This window comes from Chiloscyllium plagiosum, unplaced genomic scaffold, assembly GCF_037043375.1.
Source record: "Chiloscyllium plagiosum isolate Xiang-an unplaced genomic scaffold, Cpla_swu_hap1 HiC_scaffold_2, whole genome shotgun sequence".
NCBI lineage: Eukaryota > Metazoa > Chordata > Chondrichthyes > Orectolobiformes > Hemiscylliidae > Chiloscyllium > Chiloscyllium plagiosum.
In genome coordinates this window covers 90588977-90607653 of record NW_028270140.1, presented here as the reverse complement: position 1 = coordinate 90607653, position 18677 = coordinate 90588977, and the positions used below count along the sequence as shown (strand labels likewise).

Genomic DNA, 18677 nt, shown 5'->3' with positions numbered 1-18677 from the left:
TGATCCATTGTCTCATGATCCACTCTTTAATATGCCAATCATTTTGTAAGGTAATTATTTTTGTAAAACTGTCTCTCTCTGTAGAATTGTTAAATCTAGGCAACACCAATGAGCCCTGATAACTTACATCCTAATATCCTTTTTTTTAAAAGAAAGTAGCTTACAGACATGATGGATATGGATGCAGTTTTTCAAAATCCTTGGATTCTGAAGAAAACTGCCAATGCCACACCCCTATTGAAAAAGACCAGGAGGCAAGAAGTGGGTAACTCGAGGCCAATTAGTCAAACATCTGGTGTTGGATGTAATGACGTAATATCAGAACATTTGGAAAATTATAATCAAGCAGAGTCAGTACGAATGCATGAAAGGGAGTTTATGCCTGACTGAATTTTCAAGGATGTTGCAACCAGCCTAGTTAGAGGGGAGTTAGAAGATGTGTTGTATTTGGATCTCAAGGAGGAGTTTGATAAGGTATCTCATAAAAGATTAAGTTGTAAGATAAGAGGCCATGGTGTTGGAGTTAGTATGTTGTTGTGGATAGGCAATTGGCTAATGGACAGGAAACAGTGAGTTTGGATAAGGGATTCCACAGGGATCAGTGTTGGGACTGCCAATGTTTACAATATAAATGACATGGAGGAACAAAAGCAAATGTACCGTACTTACATTTGCAGACAACATATGAATACGTGAAAGGCTATTTATGAGAGAGAAACAGGTTACAGGAAGAAATTGATAGATTCAGTAAGTGGGCAAAAAGTTGTCAAATTGAGTATAATGTGGGAAAATGTGAAGTTGGTCATTTTGGAAGAGAGGACAAAATATTATTTAAATGTGGAAAAGCTGCAATACAAAAGGACTGAAAAGAAATTACTCCTCATCTTAGAGTTATTCTGAAACTGTCAAGAGTCCAGTCCCTGCAGTGATGGGCTACCTTCTTTCTGCACCCACACTGTTGATCCTTCCCCTCATTCTTGTAAGCCCTAGATAATTTAGGTCCAGTCTGTTTTGTATATCCTCATTGGGCAATGCTCTCACTCCAGGAATTAGTTTGCTGAAATGTCTTTGCACTCCCTCTAGGTTGAGTATACCTTTCCTTGGGTATGGAGACCAAACCATAATATTTCAGGTGTGGTCTTTTCTGGGCTCTGTAGAATTATAGTGCATTCTTTCTCCTATTCTCAATTCCTCTTGAAATAAAGGCCAACATACCATTTGCCTCAATAGTTTGCTGAACATGCATTTTAATTTCAATGACTTCTGAACAAGGACACCTAAGTCCTTTTGAAATGCAACACATTCCAACGTCTTGCATTAAAAAAAATCTGTAATTTTATTTTTCCTACCAAATTGAAAATCTTCTTATTTATCTACATTTTTATTATATCTGGCACGTTTAGCTTCTCCAAATCCTCTTTGCATCTTCCTTGCAACTGTCATTCCCACCAAGCTTCTCCAATGTAACTGAAAGTCCTCATCCCTGGAACCTCTTCCATAAATATTTCTGTATACTATTTAATGCCTTACATCTTTCCTAAGATGTGATACCCAGACTGGATGCAATAGCAAGGTAAAGTTACCATAGTCCCAGAGGATCATAGGGCTGCTGTCCCATTAGAGAGAGATGACTGATGGTGGTTACCCAGGGGTTACCAGACGTTAGGGCGAGTTTGAGAAGTTGGGACCTTCATGGCGACCTCAGTTGGTGTGGGAATTGAACTTGTGCTGTTACTGTAATTCTACATTGTAAACCAGTTGTCCAGCCAATTGAGTTACCCAACCCTGGGAACTGGACTTAGTACTCCAACAAAAGCTGCTGTTTTGGGAATGGTTCATCGTAACATCTTCCCAATGATTCCTTGCATGGGATATCATGTTTGACAAACTTGTTAGAATTTTGTTTTGTAAAGGCCAACATACTATTTGGCTTAATGGTTTGCTATACCTGTGAGTTAAATTCAATGACTCCTGAACGTGGACACTGTGTAGCTCATAGAATAGATAAGGAGGAATAATTAAACAATGCTTTTCGTTTTTACCAAACTCAAACTTGAAACCAGTGTCTCAAATATCACTACATGGTTCCTGGCTATGTCCTGTCCTACTTAACTTAGCAGTAAAGTGGTACACTGTGGGAGGGAATTCGTTTGGAAGTCTTTCAACCTTGATTGTTTCATGCAGGCAAGGAAACCGCCTGTTGATTACCAACTACTGCTCTCTCCCAGCTGATGAATCTGCAACATCTCCATGTTAAACATCACTTGAAGCAAACATTGGAGGTGGAAAGAGCGCAGAATGTAGACTGACAATGATACTATAAGTCCATCACAAATTTGGCTCACTTTGCAAGACTGGGCTGATTTAGGTCCTGAAATGTATGTGTTAATCTGTGCCCGTGGCCGGTGGTGCAGGGGCAATAAGAGATAAAGCCAACGAGACCTTGAATTTCCTTTCTAACAGCACTGTAGGCAATTAAGGATTGTGCAGCAAATGCTGGACTTGCCAACAAACCCTAGAACCCATGAAAGAATAAAAATGCTGTTCAGCTTAGCCTGGGAAAATATCATTTAAGATAACCTTTGTTTAGGGTGTAGGTTTGCTCGCTGAGCTGTAGTTTTGATATCCAGATGTTTCATTACCTGGCTAGGTAACATCATCAGTGGCGACCTCCAAGTGAAGCGAAGCTGTTGTCTCCTGCTTTCTATTTACGTGTTTGTCCTGGATAGGATTCCTGGGGTTTGTGGTGATGTCATTTCCTGTTCGTTTTCTGAGGGGTTGATAGATGGTATCTAGATCTATGTGTTTGTTTATGGCGTTGTGGTTGGAGTGTCAGGCCTCTAGGAATTCTCTGGCATGTCTTTGCTTAGCCTGTCCCAGGATAGATGTGTTGTCCCAGTCGAAATGGTGGGTATTTTTTCTCCGTGTGTAGGGCTACGAGGGAGGACTGCGTAGGAAAAACAGGAAGAAAGTTAGCCACCAGGATACACGAACACCAGCTCGCCACAAAAAGACATGACCCTCTCTCCCTCGTAGCCCTACACATGGAGGGAAAAAAAAACATTTCGACTGGGACAACACATCTATCCTGGGACTGGCTAAGCAAAGACATGCCAGAGAATTCCTAGAGGCCTGACACTCCAACCACAATGCCATAAACAAACACACAGATCTAGATACCATCTATCAACCCCTCAGAAAACGAACAGGAAATGACATCACCACAAACCCCAGGAATCCTATCCAGGACAAACACGTAAATAGAAAGCAGGAGACAACAGCTTCGCTTCACTTGGAGGTCGCCACTGATGATGTTACCTAGCCAGGTAATGAAACGTCTGGATATCAAACCTACAGCTCAGCGAGCAAACCTACACCCTAAGCCTCAACCTGAGCTACAAACCTTGCAATAACCTTTTTGTTTTGTGTGCTGCTGAATATATTTAATGACTATTCACTGAAATCTTGCATAAATAATTTTCAAGTTTTAATTCTTGTCAAGGAATGTATAAATACTAAGCATTAAAAAATTGTTGATAAGAGATACTTGGTTGTGCAAACTTGTGAAATATATGAACTAGATTTAATTTGAACTAAGCAAAACAGTCCAATTATGTAGGTAGATTTATAGTTTGTTTAAATACTTAATTATGTTTTTGCATATTGTGTAAAATTAATTAGATTTATTCATCAAACTATTTCAAACATTTTTGTTTCCCTAGGTCTAAATATGTCAAGGCCTACAAGTGTGTCACCACGGCCTGGGAGTGCCCAGTCAAGCCAAGCTGTCTCTAAAGCTAAGGGATTTAAGGATATTCGGATTGAAGAAGAAGTGAAAATTGCAGTTAACATCGCCCTTGAGAGGTTCCGATACGGAGATCAAAAAGGTGATTGCAGCAGCATTGCATTTCATAGAATCATAGATTGTTGCGAACATTCTTTTAAATTTCACCTGATTGATGTTGGAAGAATGAAGGAAAGGCAGAATGGATTTGGTAAAGGCATTATTTTTTAATTAGAAGGGTCGATGAGGTAAATGTGGTTGATTTTGTGCATGGAATTCCAATAAACATTTGGTAAAGTTCCATTTAACTAGCCACAAAAATTGAAGCACGTGGAATAAAAGGGGCAGTAACTGCATGGATGCATGGTGAACAGTTGTTCCAAGAAAGTACAGTGAGGTTTGCTAGAGATCCTAGTACTGATATAAGACCATAAGACATAGGAGCGGAAATAAGGCCATTCGGCCCCATTGAGTCCACTCCGCCATTCAATCATGGCTGATGGGCATTTCAACTCCACTTACCCGCATTCTCCCCGTAGCCCTTAATTCCTTGTGACATCAAGAATTTATCAATTTCTGCCTTGAAGACATTTAGCGTCCCAGCCTCCACTGCACTCTGTGGCAATGAATTCCACAGGCCCACCACTCTCTGGCTGAAGAAATGTCTCAGCATTTCTATTCTGAATTTACCCCCTCTAATTCTAAGGCTGTGTCCACGGGTCCTAGTCTCCTCGCCTAACGGAAACAATTTCCTAGCGTCCACCCTTTCCAAGCCATGTATTATCTTGTAAGTTTCTATTAGATCTCCCCTTAATCTTCTAAACTCCAATGATTACAATCCCAGGATCCTCAGCCGTTCCTCATATGTTAGACCTACCATTCCAGGGATCATCTGTGTGAATCTCCGCTGGACACGCTGCAGTGCCAGTATGTCCTTCCTGAGGTGTGGGGACCAAAACTGGACACAGTACTCCAAATGGGGCCTAACCAGAGCTTTATAAAGTCTCAGTAGCACAACAGTGCTTTTATGTTCCAACCCTCTTGAGATAATTGACAATATTGCATTCGCTTTCTTAATCACGGACTCAACCTGCATGTTTACCTTTAGAGAATCCTCAACTAGCACTCCCAGATCCCTCTGTACTTTGGCTTTACGAATTTTCTCACCGTTTAGAAAGTAATCTATGCTTCTATTCTTTTTCCCAAAGTGCAAGACCTCGCATTTGCTCACATTGAATTCCATCAGCCATTTCCTGGACCACTCCTCCAAACTGTCTAGATCCTTTTGCAGCCTCCCCACTTCCTCAGTACTACCTGCCTGTCCACCTAACTTTGTATCATCGGCAAACTTCGCTAGAATGCCCCCAGTCCCTTCATCCACATCATTAATATATAATGTGAACAGCTGCGGCCCCAACACTGAACCCTGCGGGACACCGCTTGTCACCGGCTGCCATTCCGAAAAAGAACCTTTTATCCCAACTCTCTACCTTCTGTCAGACAGCCAATCCTCAATCCATACCAGTAGCTCACCTCGAACACCATGGGCCCTCACCTTGCTCAGCAGCCTCCCGTGTGGCACCTTATCAAAGGCCTTTTGGAAGTCTAGGTAGACCACATCCACTGGGTTTCCCTGGTCTAACCTACTTGTCACCTCTTCAAAGAACTCCAACAGGTTTGTCAGGCATGACCTCCCCTTACTAAATCCATGTTGACTTGTTCTAATCCGACCCTACTCTTCCAAGAATTTAGAAACCTCATCCTTAATGATGGATTCTAGAATTTTACCAACAACCGAGGTTAGGCTAATTGGCCTATAATTTTCCATCTTTTGCCTTGATCCTTTCTTGAACAAGGGGGTTACAACAGCGATCTTCCAATCATCTGGGACTTTCCCTGACTCCAGTGACTTTTTAAAGATCTCAACCAATGCCTCCGCTATTTCCTCAGCCATCTCCCTCAGAACTCTAGGATGTAACCCATCAGGGCCAGGAGATTTATCAATTTTAAGACCTTTTAGCTTTTCTAGCACTTTCTCTTTTGTAATGGCAACCATACTCAACTCAGCCCCCTGACTCCCTTTAATTGTTGGGATATTACTCATGTCTTCCACTGTGAAGACTGACGCAAAGTACTTATTAAGTTCTCCAGCTATTTCCTTATCTCCCATCACTAGGCTTCCAGCATCAGTTTGAAGTGGCCCAATGTCTACTCTTGCCTGTCGTTTGTTTCTTATGTATTGAAAGAAACTTTTACTATCATTTCTAATATTACTGGCTAGCCTATCTTCATATTTGATCCTCTCCTTCCTTATTTCTCTCTTTGATATCCTCTGTTTGTTTTTGTAGCCTTCCTAATCTTCTGATTTTCCCAGTGCTCTTGGCCACTTTACAGGCTCTCTCTTTTTCTTTGATAGATTTCCTGACTTCCTTTGTCAGCCATGGCTGTCTAATCCCTCCCCGGATAATCTTTCTCTTCTTGGGGATGAACCTCTGTGCAGTGTCCTCAATTTTACCCACAAACTCCTGCCATTTTTGCACTACTGTCTTCCCTGCTAGGCTCTGCTTCCAGTCTATTTTTGTCAGTTCCTCTCTCATGCCCTCATCATTACCTTTATTTAACTGTAACACCATTACATCCAATTTTGCCTTCTCTCTTTCAAACTGCAGACTGAACTCTACCATATTATGATCGCTGCTTCCTCAGTGTTCCCTTACTTTAAGATTTTTTATAAAGTCTGGTTCATTATATTTATTCATGATATCTATTTATCTTGATCAATATTACTGATCTAGACTTGAGTGCATAGGCCAAGTCTAATATGGAACTTGAAGAAGAGCCTCAGGACCCCAGAGAGAGCTTATGATGTCAGAGATTGAGCATAGATAGCATGTAATGAGAGGAGTTGGAGCAGAACATTTGTTGACTTTGGATTAGTGGTGCTGGAAGAGCACAGCAGTTCAGGCAGCATCCAAGCAGCTTCGAAATCGACATCGACGTTTCGGGCAAAAGCAAGGGCTTTTGCCCGAAACATCGATTTCGAAGCTCCTTGGATGCTGCCTGAACTGCTGTGCTCTTCCAGAACCACTAATCCAGAATCTGGTTTCCAGCGTCTGCAGTCATTGTTTTTACCACATTTGTTGACTTTGCTGACTGGTTAAGAATAAACATTGAACCCAAACTCATGGTGTGGCCTCAAACCACATGATTAAAAAGTGGTGGCAACAATGTGAAACACTGACTAGAAACTCCACAGCAGGGAAAATCCAAGAATTCGACTCAAGATATATAAAGAGAAAAGAAGAGTTTAAAATTTTTTTTAAAAGCAATTGTTGGTACAGCTTTAAGATCATATAGCAGCCAGAAAATCCACAGCTGAACAGCTGCTGTGAAGGAAAAATCTCTGGACAAAAAACTCTTTCGGATCAACCACCAGAATGCTGTAGGTCTCTAAACGTCTCCAGGTGGTAAGAGAGTTATCTTGTAGAGAAAGGTGTGACTGATGGCCACATATCTAGTTTAAAAGAATTGGAAATGATCTTTTTGAAACATACAAAATCTTGAGAGGGCTTGATATGGTGGACACCTGAAGGGATGTTTCATTTTGTGGGAGAGACTAGAAATAGAGGATGCATTTTAAAAATAAGTGGTCTTCCATTTAAAACTGACATGAGAATTTTTTTGAGGGTTGTTTTTCTTTTGAATTCTCTTCTCCCAGAGTGGTGGAGACAGAGTCATTAACTATTTTTAAGGAGGTAGGTAGATTCCTGCTTCGCAAGGGACTCTAAGGTTTTTGGAATTAGATAGTATTGGGTGCACATCTAGATCAGGCACAATCTTACTGAATGATAAAGCAAATTTTGAATGGTGTAGTGCCTGATTCATGATTCTAATCTCCGATTCAAATGTGGAAAAAAAAATCATTCGAAATCTTCCAGATAAATCATCTGCATTCACAGTTGGAACTAATGAGATGGGATTTTCTACAGGATAGTATTGATAAGGAACAGGTTGACTGCTAATGTTCTTGACTAGAGAATGAAACATGAAAGAAAAAACTAAGAGGTGAAGGAATTTTGTGGTGTACATTGATGGGGAAAATGATACTTGGGTAGTAATCCTATTTAATAGTCACAGTCTCGTGGCTCAAAATTCCAACAACAGTTCACCTTCTGACTCTTGATATGTTTACTAACTTGGAAATCTTTTGTTGCCAATAGATGCTGTATGTATGGAGTCTATTATTATTGTATAATAAACTTTACATTTAAGGATGGACTGTGGCTTTGTAAAAAGGCAGAATGTATTAATAGAAATGATTGAGGAAGGAATGTTTCACTATTACAGAGTCCTGGAGATATACAGCACAGAAACAGACCTTTTAGTCCAACTTGTCCATGCTGGCCAGATATCCTATATAAATCTAATCCTATTTGCCAGCATTTGACCCATAGTCCTTCCTATTTGTATTTTAAAAGTTGCAATTGTACTAGCCTCCACCACGTCCTCTGGCAGCTCTTTCCATACACGCACCTCCCTTTTTTTTTTAAATCTTTTCCCCTCTCACCTTTAAACTTATGCCCTCCCAGGTTTGGATTTCCCCCACCCTGGGAAAATACCTTGGCTATTTACTCTTCCCATGCCCCTTATGATTTTTATAAACCTCTATAAGGTTTCCCCTCAGCTTCCAATGCTCCAAGGAAAATAGCCCTAGAAAAATTGAAATTTGAAGTTTTAACACTATGCAATAATCTGTCTTGCTATGTTTGATGCTCCAAAAGATTTTTAAACTGTGAAAACTAGATAAAATATTTCATATGTCGTTTGCTTTATCCTCAACTAATTTCTTTCTTCTAGAAATGGAATTTCCATCTTCCTTGACAAGTACAGAAAGGGCATTTATTCATCGTCTTGCCCAGTCCCTTGGCCTGATTTCTAAAAGCAAAGGGTGAGTTACATAGACTTAAGATGTGTTTGTGTAGGGATGTGCCATGCCAAAGCTTTAGTTTTACAGAAAACGTGGTACGGAATGAATGTGCTTTGCTTGGGTTACAACACTGCATCAATGAGATGTTACATATTCATATTACATCTCTTTTAATATATTCGCATTCAGAGTTCTGTATTTAACAATGTTATTTTTTTTCAATCTACTTTACAACAGATATAGCAATAGATTAATTACTGTTAAGATACTGTGCTGTATGTTCAACATGGAAAATTGTTGCAAATTAATCACTTCATCAGGCTGATTAAAGTCCCCAAGATGAACTTAAACAAGCAACTCATTTACTACATGAAAATCAAAAAATCAACAAGATTTTCAATTTCAAGGGGACAAAAGAAAGCTAGCTTTTTCACTTGCATTTTAAATAGCTGGATGAGAATCAAATGGGTGTTGAAGAATAAGGGCCTGTTCATATGTGTTAGCATCTCATTACCTAATCTCAACTCAATATACCCAGGAAGAGGCCATGTGTAACATTGAGAGTGCTAAACCATGAGCCAAGACTGGTGCAGCATAATAGATCAAGTGAGTGTGAGCTAATGTGAGAAGATTGTGGCATTCACTCCTTGTGGAGTGCAGAAGGTCACTCATTAATTGCAGCATTGCTGCATGTTCCTCTAAACTGTGGACATCACACTTAGCTAGTGAGTACTTCAGACCAGGCTGGCAGCATTTGAAATGGTGTATGGCTGAGGTTTAAATGTGGCTGTGATGTGAACTCTATAAGGCTCCTGGTGACTGTCTCCATTGCTGCTGAGCATGACAGCAACACTGCAGAGTTAAAGTGAATAATTAGAGTTGAGTAGCTGAGAATTGAGAGAGAAAGCTTACTATGGTTCTCAAAGGGAAAGCTTCCTTGAAGCTCCCAAAATTGACACTTGATGAACATGCAGAAAAATGCAACACTGTCTTACTGCTATTGTTTACCTTTTATCAGAATTATCTTTAAGCATGGAATCAGCATCCATGTTTACACAGGTGATATTGCAACTTGACTTCACTGTCATCATTTTGAGATCCAAGACAGCGTACTTTCCAGCTACTTATCTAACATCAAATTGTGGATGGACCAGAGTTTGCTATCTTGATGACTAGAATTTAAGTAATTGCATGAAAATCCTCATTATTGCCCTGTACCCAACTTTGTTCTCAGACCAGACCTGATGGTGTGCAACGTTATAGCACTTTTGACAATTAACTGAGCTTCAAACCCCACATTCTCCCTAATGTGGTTCAATTTCCTTTATATCACCTGCTTCCATCCCTATCTGCTATTGCTGCCACACAACTATGACCACAAGCATTCACATCAAACTCTGCTGTTATATTGATCATTTCACCAGCATCCCTCAAGCTTCATTGCTCATCACATCCAGTATCAAGTCCAGCTCATCCTATTTTCTTTTGTTGCCACTGAGTTCCAGCTCTGTACCTGTCGAATAGTTGTCTGGTGTTTTGTTTTTGTTTATAAATCTTTCCATGGCTTTGCCACAGTCTTAACACTCACTCTTTTACTGGTTAACTGCTGTACCAAGTTTTGCTGTACCAAGTTTTACTGGGCCAAACTCTCAATGGTAATGATGGCCGAAGTTTGTTATTGTGACTGTGGTTTGGCAATATTTTAGTAAACACCATTGTTTATATAAACTCTTTACAATTGTTATGTTTGAAATCTCTATTTGTGTTTAATTCTTTTTCTAAGTGAGCATTTTTTTTCTTTGCTTTTCCCACCCACATACCTCTCCAATCAATGTACTAAGTTTTAGAGTCACTTGCTATGAAAGTGCTGTTGAATATTGAGGTCCCATGCAAAATGAATTTTCCTATTACTTTGTAGCATGAGATTTTATTTAAAGCTATTGCAATGATAATTAACTTACCAAATTTTAGCATTTGTAAACAAAGGGAAAAATTACGAAAGACAAGTTACAATGTCTATACAGCTAGCATCAACAATTTATCTGTTGCCAAACACAACCTATTGTCAGTATGTTGTTTTCAAAAATAAGCATTTCTTCTTAGAATGCTAAACTAAGCCTTAGAGCAGGTCTGCAGAGGAACAATGATCATGGAATATTCTGAGGGCCTGTGCCTATTTATCCTTTTCGCCAGAACACTGGTTCCAGATCGGTTCAGGTGGAGACTGTCCCATCAGTACAGATCTCTCCTGTTCCAAAACTGATGCCAATGTCTGATGAAATGGAACCCCTCTTTCCTACACCACTCCCTTAGCCATGTGTTTACTTCTCTAATTTTCTTATCCCTAAGCCAATTTGTACCTGGCTTGGGTAGCAAATCCGGAGGCTATAACCCTGGAGGACCTGATCCTTAATTTTGCTCCTAGTACTTGATAGTCCCCAAACAGGTGCATCTTGCTAGCCTAGGTCAGGTTGCTGCCCCTACCCCTTCAATGAAACATTCCACACTGACAGCCCATATCTCCTCCAGTATCAATGAACCATCCACAGTTGTTCTGGCTGTATACCTTCTTTATCTAATTAATTCATATATCATATCTAAACTACTGTTTCTTAAACTCAATAAACTATCAGAAGATTACTTGGTTTGGAGGTGCTGGTGATGGACTGGGGTATACAAAGTTAAAAATCACACAACACCAGGTTATAGTCCACTAGGTTTATTTGGAAGCACTAGCTTTCTGAGTGCTGCTCCTTCATCAGGAGGTTGTGTATTGTCGCCTACTTCTATTAAATAAGTGATCTCGAGCCCCTGAAATCAACATACTTATTGGTGTCTTTGTAATGAATATTTTTATCAAATTATCCACTCAAATAGTGGAATAGACACTGTCTGAAATTAAGAAAAAAACAATATGGTGTTTAAGTGATTTGAAGTGCAGGACAATTTGGCAATATTACAACACTACCTTTTATTTTCAGAAAAGGAGCACACAGATTTCTTACGGTAAAGAAAAAAGATGGCTCTGAGATGGCTCAGGCTGTCATGACCTGTACTCTAACTCACAGTATGAAGCATGCCATTCGCAATTTAATTCAGAGGTTTCCTGTCACTAATAAAGAGCGCACAGATCTTTTGCCCAAAACTGAACGTGGGAATGCATTAACTGTTGAAGCAGGTATGTGTTACTATTTTAAAAAACTGAAAACTGTGAATGCAGTAAATCGGAAACAAAAACAGAAGTTGCTGGAAAGGTTTAGCAGGTCTGGCAGCATCTGTGAAGAGAAATCAGAGTTAACGTTTCGGGTCCAGTGACCCTTTGTCAGTTCTGAGGAAGGGTCACTGGATCCAAAATGTTAACTCTGATTTCTTTTCACAAATGCTGTGAGATCTGCTGAGTCTTTACAGTAACTTCTGTTTTTGTTTCTGTATTACTACTTAGTTTGGAGGGAGGCAATATACCTATTTGACAGGCATTTTCAAAATTCTTAAAAATATTCAAATTAAGTTGGTCAGCTCTTCAGAGACGTACACTAGCAGGTGGACATGGGGTTGTCTCAGGGCTGGCATTCTGAAGTTATTGGATTTAAAAATGCATCAATGTTACTTAAATTTCTAATTACCATTATTTAAAATCATGGGTTCTTGCTGTTTAAAATTTTTCTTGATTGGAAAAGCATGATCTAAAGCTGTAAGTTAAGACATATTTCTGTTTTTAAAAATGTACATTTGATATTTTGTTTATTTTTAGAAATTTAATTACAATCCACTCAAAGCTGTCCTTAGCTTTTGAAACATTGCACACTATTTAGGCAAAGTATTTTTAAAGTGTTGTATGGGTTTTGGAAGACCGTCAAAATTTATTTTGTCAGTTGGAATTAAATTTATGGCATTTATAGATTTGAAAATTTTTAAATAAAATTTTAATATTAACGATAACTTTTCATAATGGCAACAGTTCAACTACTGTTGTATTTGCTTGCCAACGAATACTAGTCATTGGGCATTAGCTCACCAAAGGCTGAGGACAAGCATGTGTAGAAGCCTTGACATTATGTGCAATCAACATCAATCTCTGTTAGTCGTCCAGAAATTAAAAATATAAACAACAGCATAATCCCATATATTTTGGAAATTTGAAATAAAAACTGGAAATACCCAGCAGTTCTGGCAGGATGTGTGGAGGGACAAGCAGGTAGTTAACTCTTGTTTCTGTCTGCACAAATTCTGCCAGACCTGCTGAGTATTTCTAGCATTTGTTTTGTTTTCTGACTTAACCTAAACACTAATTTTATTTTGCGCAAGTCTGTCACTTTTTGTGAGATACATTGTAATTATCTTGATTGTGCTGTTTTTTAGTTATCATGTTGATTTTCAAACTGTGCTTCAGTTGGTACCATGTTTTTGCCCTCCTAGAAAACAACAGAGAGATGAATAAGACCAGTGGTAGACTCAATAATGGTATTCCTCAAGTACCACCAAAACGTGGAGATTCTGAATTGGATGCCTTTCGGCAGTCGCTTCCAGTTTTTGAAAAGCGGGATGAAATAGTGAAAATCATAAAAGAGAACAGAGTGATTTTAATAGTTGGAGAAACAGGATCTGGAAAAACCACGCAGGTGTGTCCCTTTAATTTGTAGCTACTTGTCCCAGCATGAAGGTTAAATCTATCCCTTGATCACGGTAAATAAAGAACATAGGCTAAGGAAGGTTGTGCCATTTTGGGAAGGGGTTTCAAGGGTCGGCTTTGAAATCCATGCTGTGAAAAAGTTAGGCAGACACCTTCTGAGCTGGTGCAGCTGATGCCCATATGGCACCATCTGAAGAGAGTAGCCCTCACTTTCTTGCAGTTTTAAAACTTATATTTTAAAAGAAAAGACTGCCCACTATGCCTGCCTGTTCTCACTAACTATAATACTATTGGGCAGGGTATTATTGGGATCAGTTGAGCTTTAAATCAGGTCAGTTAACCCTTAATTATTCATTTACATATGGTGTGTTGGCTGCTGCTTTAAGTATCCAGCCAGTTTCTGTTATGGGGTGAGTTTCGTGGTAGATGTGAACAACATTGGCTGAGGGACCTCCTTATTTTATATGCTGTCCTGCTGAAAACATATCCAGCAGGGTAAGTAATAAAACCTGAAAGAACTGTGGATGTTGTAACTCGGAAACAAAAACAGAAATTGCTGGAAAAAGCTCAGCAGATGTGATCGCATCTGTGGAGAGAAATCGAAGTTAATGTTTCAGGGTGTACAATATCCAGTTCTTGATTTAAGAACAGCATGTAGATTTGACTTTGCTGGTAATGTGTTTACTCCTATTCATAGCTAGTTCTTATTTCCAATTAGATCAGTATCGGTTGATTTTATTGTTTAAAACAAAAGGTTTAGCAGTTGGTATTTGGGGCAGCACGATGGCACAGTGGATAGCACTGCAGCCTCACAGTGCCTTGGGCGACTGTCTGTGTGGAGTTTGCACATTCTCCTCGTGTTTGCGTGGGTTTCCTCCGGGTGCTCCAGTTTCCTCCCACAGTTCAAAGATGTGCAGGTCAGGTGAATTGGCCATGTTAAATTGCCCATAGTGTTAGATACATTAGTCAGAGGGAAATGGGTCTGGGTGGGTTACTCTTCGGAGGGTCGGTGTGGACTGGTTGTGCTGAAGGGCCTGTTTCCACACTGTAGGGAATCTAATCTAATCTTAATGTGTTTGTTTTAATGTTAGTTTGAAACTTTTAGCTTCTTGGAAAACATACAAAGTGAAACTCATGATCACACAATATAAAGTCAAGGACATGATATTTTTAAAATTTCCAACTACTTTACAGTAGTGCTATTAATTTATTGGGTCTTTGCTTAATTATGAGACTGTGTTCACATTTCATTGCATTATTTTTCAGATTCCCCAGTTCCTTCTCGATGACTGTTACAAGTATGGAATACCCTGTCGTATATTCTGTACCCAGCCTAGGCGACTTGCAGCTATTGCTGTAGCAGAAAGGGTTGCTGCAGAGCGGGGTGAGAAGATTGGGCAGACTATTGGTTATCAGATTCGACTGGAGAGCAGGTATAACGAAAGAAGCTGCTAAGCATAAAAGTGCTTCTGGCATTTCAGTTTTCTAAATCAAACTTGTTTTATTTGTTTTAGGGTTTCCCCAAAGACACTGTTAACATTTTGTACTAATGGAGTACTACTTCGAACACTAATGGCAGGAGATGGCACCTTAGCAGCTGTTACACATGTGATAGTAGTAAGTTTTTCAGAATGATTTCTGTATTTGTTTTAGCAGTTTGGGGAGGAATTTGTGATTGTAATCTGGTTTCAGAAGCTCCAAAACATATTTCAGGCCTGCAAGTGAGGCATTGACAGAGTATTCTGCACCACTGGCAAGGGATGACTTCATAAGTGGCACTTATAGCAGACTTCCCTTTCCAAAATTGGCTTGTTGAGACATCAGAAGTAGTGCAGTTGATGGTCTTGCTTAAGTTCAGAAGTTGCATTCTCATCATCTCCTGTAGGTAGAGATGCTAATCCATATTTTTTCCTAACTGAACAGAACATAACATAAATGGAAGCAAAAATTCTACACCTCAAAAAAAAAGCGATTTAGTATTAATTTTGGTTGTGGACTCCTCTTCTGAAATAGAGGACATCCTTTTGAAGGACTGATTCTCTTGATGAAGAAAGGGTAAAGCATTTTATTGGTGGAGTGGAGGCATGGAAATATGGCAGACCTGTGGTCATCAGCTTTTCCCTCATGCTTAAACAAAAATCTTAGATGAAGGAAAAAAGACTGATTTAGAACTTACAAGCTGGCCTTTGGGCCATTTGAGCATTTGCCATTTAAGAAGATCTGGCTGATCTGGTTGGGATCTCAACTTCCTAATTCTTGACTATCTATCTAACTCAGTCTTAATAAATTCAATAACCTAAATTCCACTTTTTTTGGAGATGAGAATTCCATAGATGAATGTCCCTCTGAACTAAATCTTCCTCCATGTCTCAGACTTAAAAACGACACCTTTTATTCTTAAACTGTGCCCCAAGTTCTAGTCTCCCCTACAAGGGGAAACGTCCTTGAATAATCTACGTGGTTAAGTCACCCATGGATCTTGTATTATTCAATAAGATCACCTCTAGTTTGTCTAAATTCCAATTGCTAAAGATACAACTTGTTCAACTTTTCCTTCGACGTTAAGTCCTTCATTCCAGCAATGCATTGTTTGAACAGTTTGTCAATTGCTTCTAACAGTTATACTCTTTATCAAACAAGGAGACCAGAATTGTACACCGTACTCCAGAAAAGGTCTCATAAAAATCTTAGGTCGGGTTATACTGCCAAATTCCATTTCCCTTGCAATAAACACTAAAATTAATTTTCCTTCCTAATCACTTGCTGACTTCCAAACTAACTTTTTTTTAACTTGTGTACCAGGTCATCCTGATCCTGCTTTACTTCTGTTCTGCAAAATCTTTCAATTTAAATAATATACAGGTTGTTTGCTTTTTTTGCTGAAGCATTTTTCATTTTTGTTGCCACTTCTTTGAATTGAGTGGCTTTGCTGGGCATTTCATAGAACAGTTAAGGGACAATCTCAATGTTGTGGGTCTGGAATCACATGTAGGTCAGACCAAATGAGGACAAAGTTCACATTTTCTAATGTTATGCTTCCATCTTCCAGGTTTTTGTCCACTCACATAACCCTATCTATGTTCCTTTGCTGACAATACCTCTTCTTGATAACTTAATTTCTTATCTAATTGGGGTTATAGACAAATTTTTGTTACCAGCACACAAAAATCATTGATTGTAAATAGTTGAGTTGTGGCACTGATTCCTGTGTAATTTCTCCCAATAGTTCCAGCTTGTCAATCTGAAAAATATTCTTTCATCCCTGATTTATCTCTTTTCGTTAGCACCAAGGGATTGGTTAGTTAATATGTCATCTCTTGAGCTAAGAACTAATTTTTATGTATTCACGTGTAATGTGGCACTTTATCAGATGTCTTTTAGAAATCCAATTACACCACACCACCTACAGGTTCCTTTTATGGGATGTGGACCAGCATTTATTGTCTGTCCCTAGTTGCTCGTGAGAAGGTGGTGAGCTGCTGCCTTGAACTGCTGCACGTTGATACATAATGCCACTGGGGAGGGAATTCTAAGATTTGACACAGCAACAGTTAAGGAACTGTGGTATATTTCCAAGTCTTGGAGGGGCACTTGAAGGTGATGGTGTTCCCATATATCTGCTGCCCTTGTCCTTCTAGATGGAAATAGTTATGGTTTGAAAGGTGCTGTGTAAGGATCTTTGGTGAACTTCTGCAGTGCGTTTTGCAGATAGTACATAGTGCTGCTACTGAGCATCAGTAGTAGGGGGCGTGGTTGCTTGTGGATGTAGTGTCAGTCAAGCAGATTGCTTTATCCTGGATCGCGTCATGCTTCTGGAGTGTTATTAGAGCTGTACGCATCCAGGCAAGTCGGGAGTATTCCATCACACTCCCTATTTGTGCCTTGTATATCATGGACAGGCTCTGGGGAGTCAGGAGGTGAGTTACTTGCTGCAGTATACCTAGCCTTTTATCTGCTCGTGTTTTACCACTGTGTTTATGCGATGAGTCTAGTTGAGTTTCTGCTTAATGATAACCTCCTGGATGTTGGTAGGGGAGAATTCAGTGATGGTAACGCCATTGAATGTCAAGAGGCGGTGGTTAGATTGTCTCTTGTTGCTGATGGTCATAGCCTGGCATTTGTGTGGCACAAATATTACTTGCCACTTGTTCAACTCTTGTTGCATTTGAGCAAGGACTGCTTCAGTATCTGAGGAGTCATGAATGCTGCTAAACATTGTGCAATCATTGGTGAACATCCCACCTCTGATCTTATGGTGGGGGAGGGAAGGTCATTGAGCAGCTGAAGATGGTTGGGCATTTGGACACTGCACTGAGGAACTTCTGCAGAGATGTCTTGGAGCTAAGAGGACTGATCTCCAACAACCACATCCATCTTCCTATGTGTCAGGTATGACTCCAACTACAGAGTGTTTACTCCCTGATACCAGTTGTTTCCAGTTTTGCTAGGGCTACTTGATGCCAGACTTGGTCAAATACAACCTTGATGTCAAGGGCTGTCACTCACTTCAGCTCTAGAATTCAGCTTTTTTTTTCCATGTTTGAACCAAGTCTGTAAGGATGACAGGCTGAAGAGCTGAAAGGCCTTGACGGAACCCGCACTGGGCATCATTGAGCAGGTTATTGCTGACATCACTGATGAATCTTCCATCACTTCACTTCACTTTACTGATGGTTGAGAGTAAACTGATGGGGTGCTAATTGGCTGAATTGGATTTGTTCTGCTTTTTATGTACAGAACATACCTGGGCAATTTTTTACATTATCAAATAGATGCCAGTGTTCTAACTACTGGAAGAACTTGGCTAGGTCTGGAGCACAAGTCTTTAATGCTATTGCTGAAATGTTGCCATGGCCCATAGTCTTTGCAATATCCAGCGTCTCCAACCATTTTTTGATCTCACGTGGAGTGAATTGAATTGGCTGAAGACTGTTATCTGAAATGCTGGGGATCATTGGATCATCCACTTGGCATTTCTGGCTGAAGATTGCTGTGAGAGCTTTAGCCTTCTCTTTTGCACTGATATGATCATTGAGGATGGAGATATTTGTGGAGCAGCCTCCCCCAGTGAGTTGTTCAATTGTCTACCACCATTCACAACTGGACGTGACAGGACTGCAGAGCTTGGATCTGATCCAAGGTTGATTGCAGGATCACTTAGCTCTATCACTGTCTGCTTATGCTGTTTAGTATGCAAGTAATCCTGTTTGGTAGCTACATTGGGTTGGCACCTTATTTTCAGGTATGCCTTGTGCTGCTTCTGGCATGCCCTCCTGCACTCTCCATTGAGCTAGACTTGATCCCTTGGCTTGTTGGTTGTGGTTGAGTGGGGTATA

The 18677-nt window shown here is 39.8% G+C and overlaps 1 protein-coding gene across 6 annotated transcripts in view; it reads left to right on the top strand.

The window, feature by feature from the left end:
• ythdc2 (YTH domain containing 2) overlaps positions 1–18677 on the top strand; it is a 151975-nt gene that overhangs the window by 1577 nt on the left and 131721 nt on the right. For all 6 annotated transcript variants that reach the window (XM_043710759.2, XM_043710748.2, XM_087998617.1 and 3 more), the window contains 6 exons: positions 3723–3887; positions 8642–8732; positions 11693–11889; positions 13128–13330; positions 14608–14774; positions 14856–14958. In XM_043710759.2, the coding sequence (XP_043566694.1) occupies positions 3731–3887; positions 8642–8732; positions 11693–11889; positions 13128–13330; positions 14608–14774; positions 14856–14958 (918 nt within the window). In that variant the 5' untranslated portion in view covers positions 3723–3730. Of the gene's footprint in view, positions 1–3722; positions 3888–8641; positions 8733–11692; positions 11890–13127; positions 13331–14607; positions 14775–14855; positions 14959–18677 lie in introns of those variants that run through there.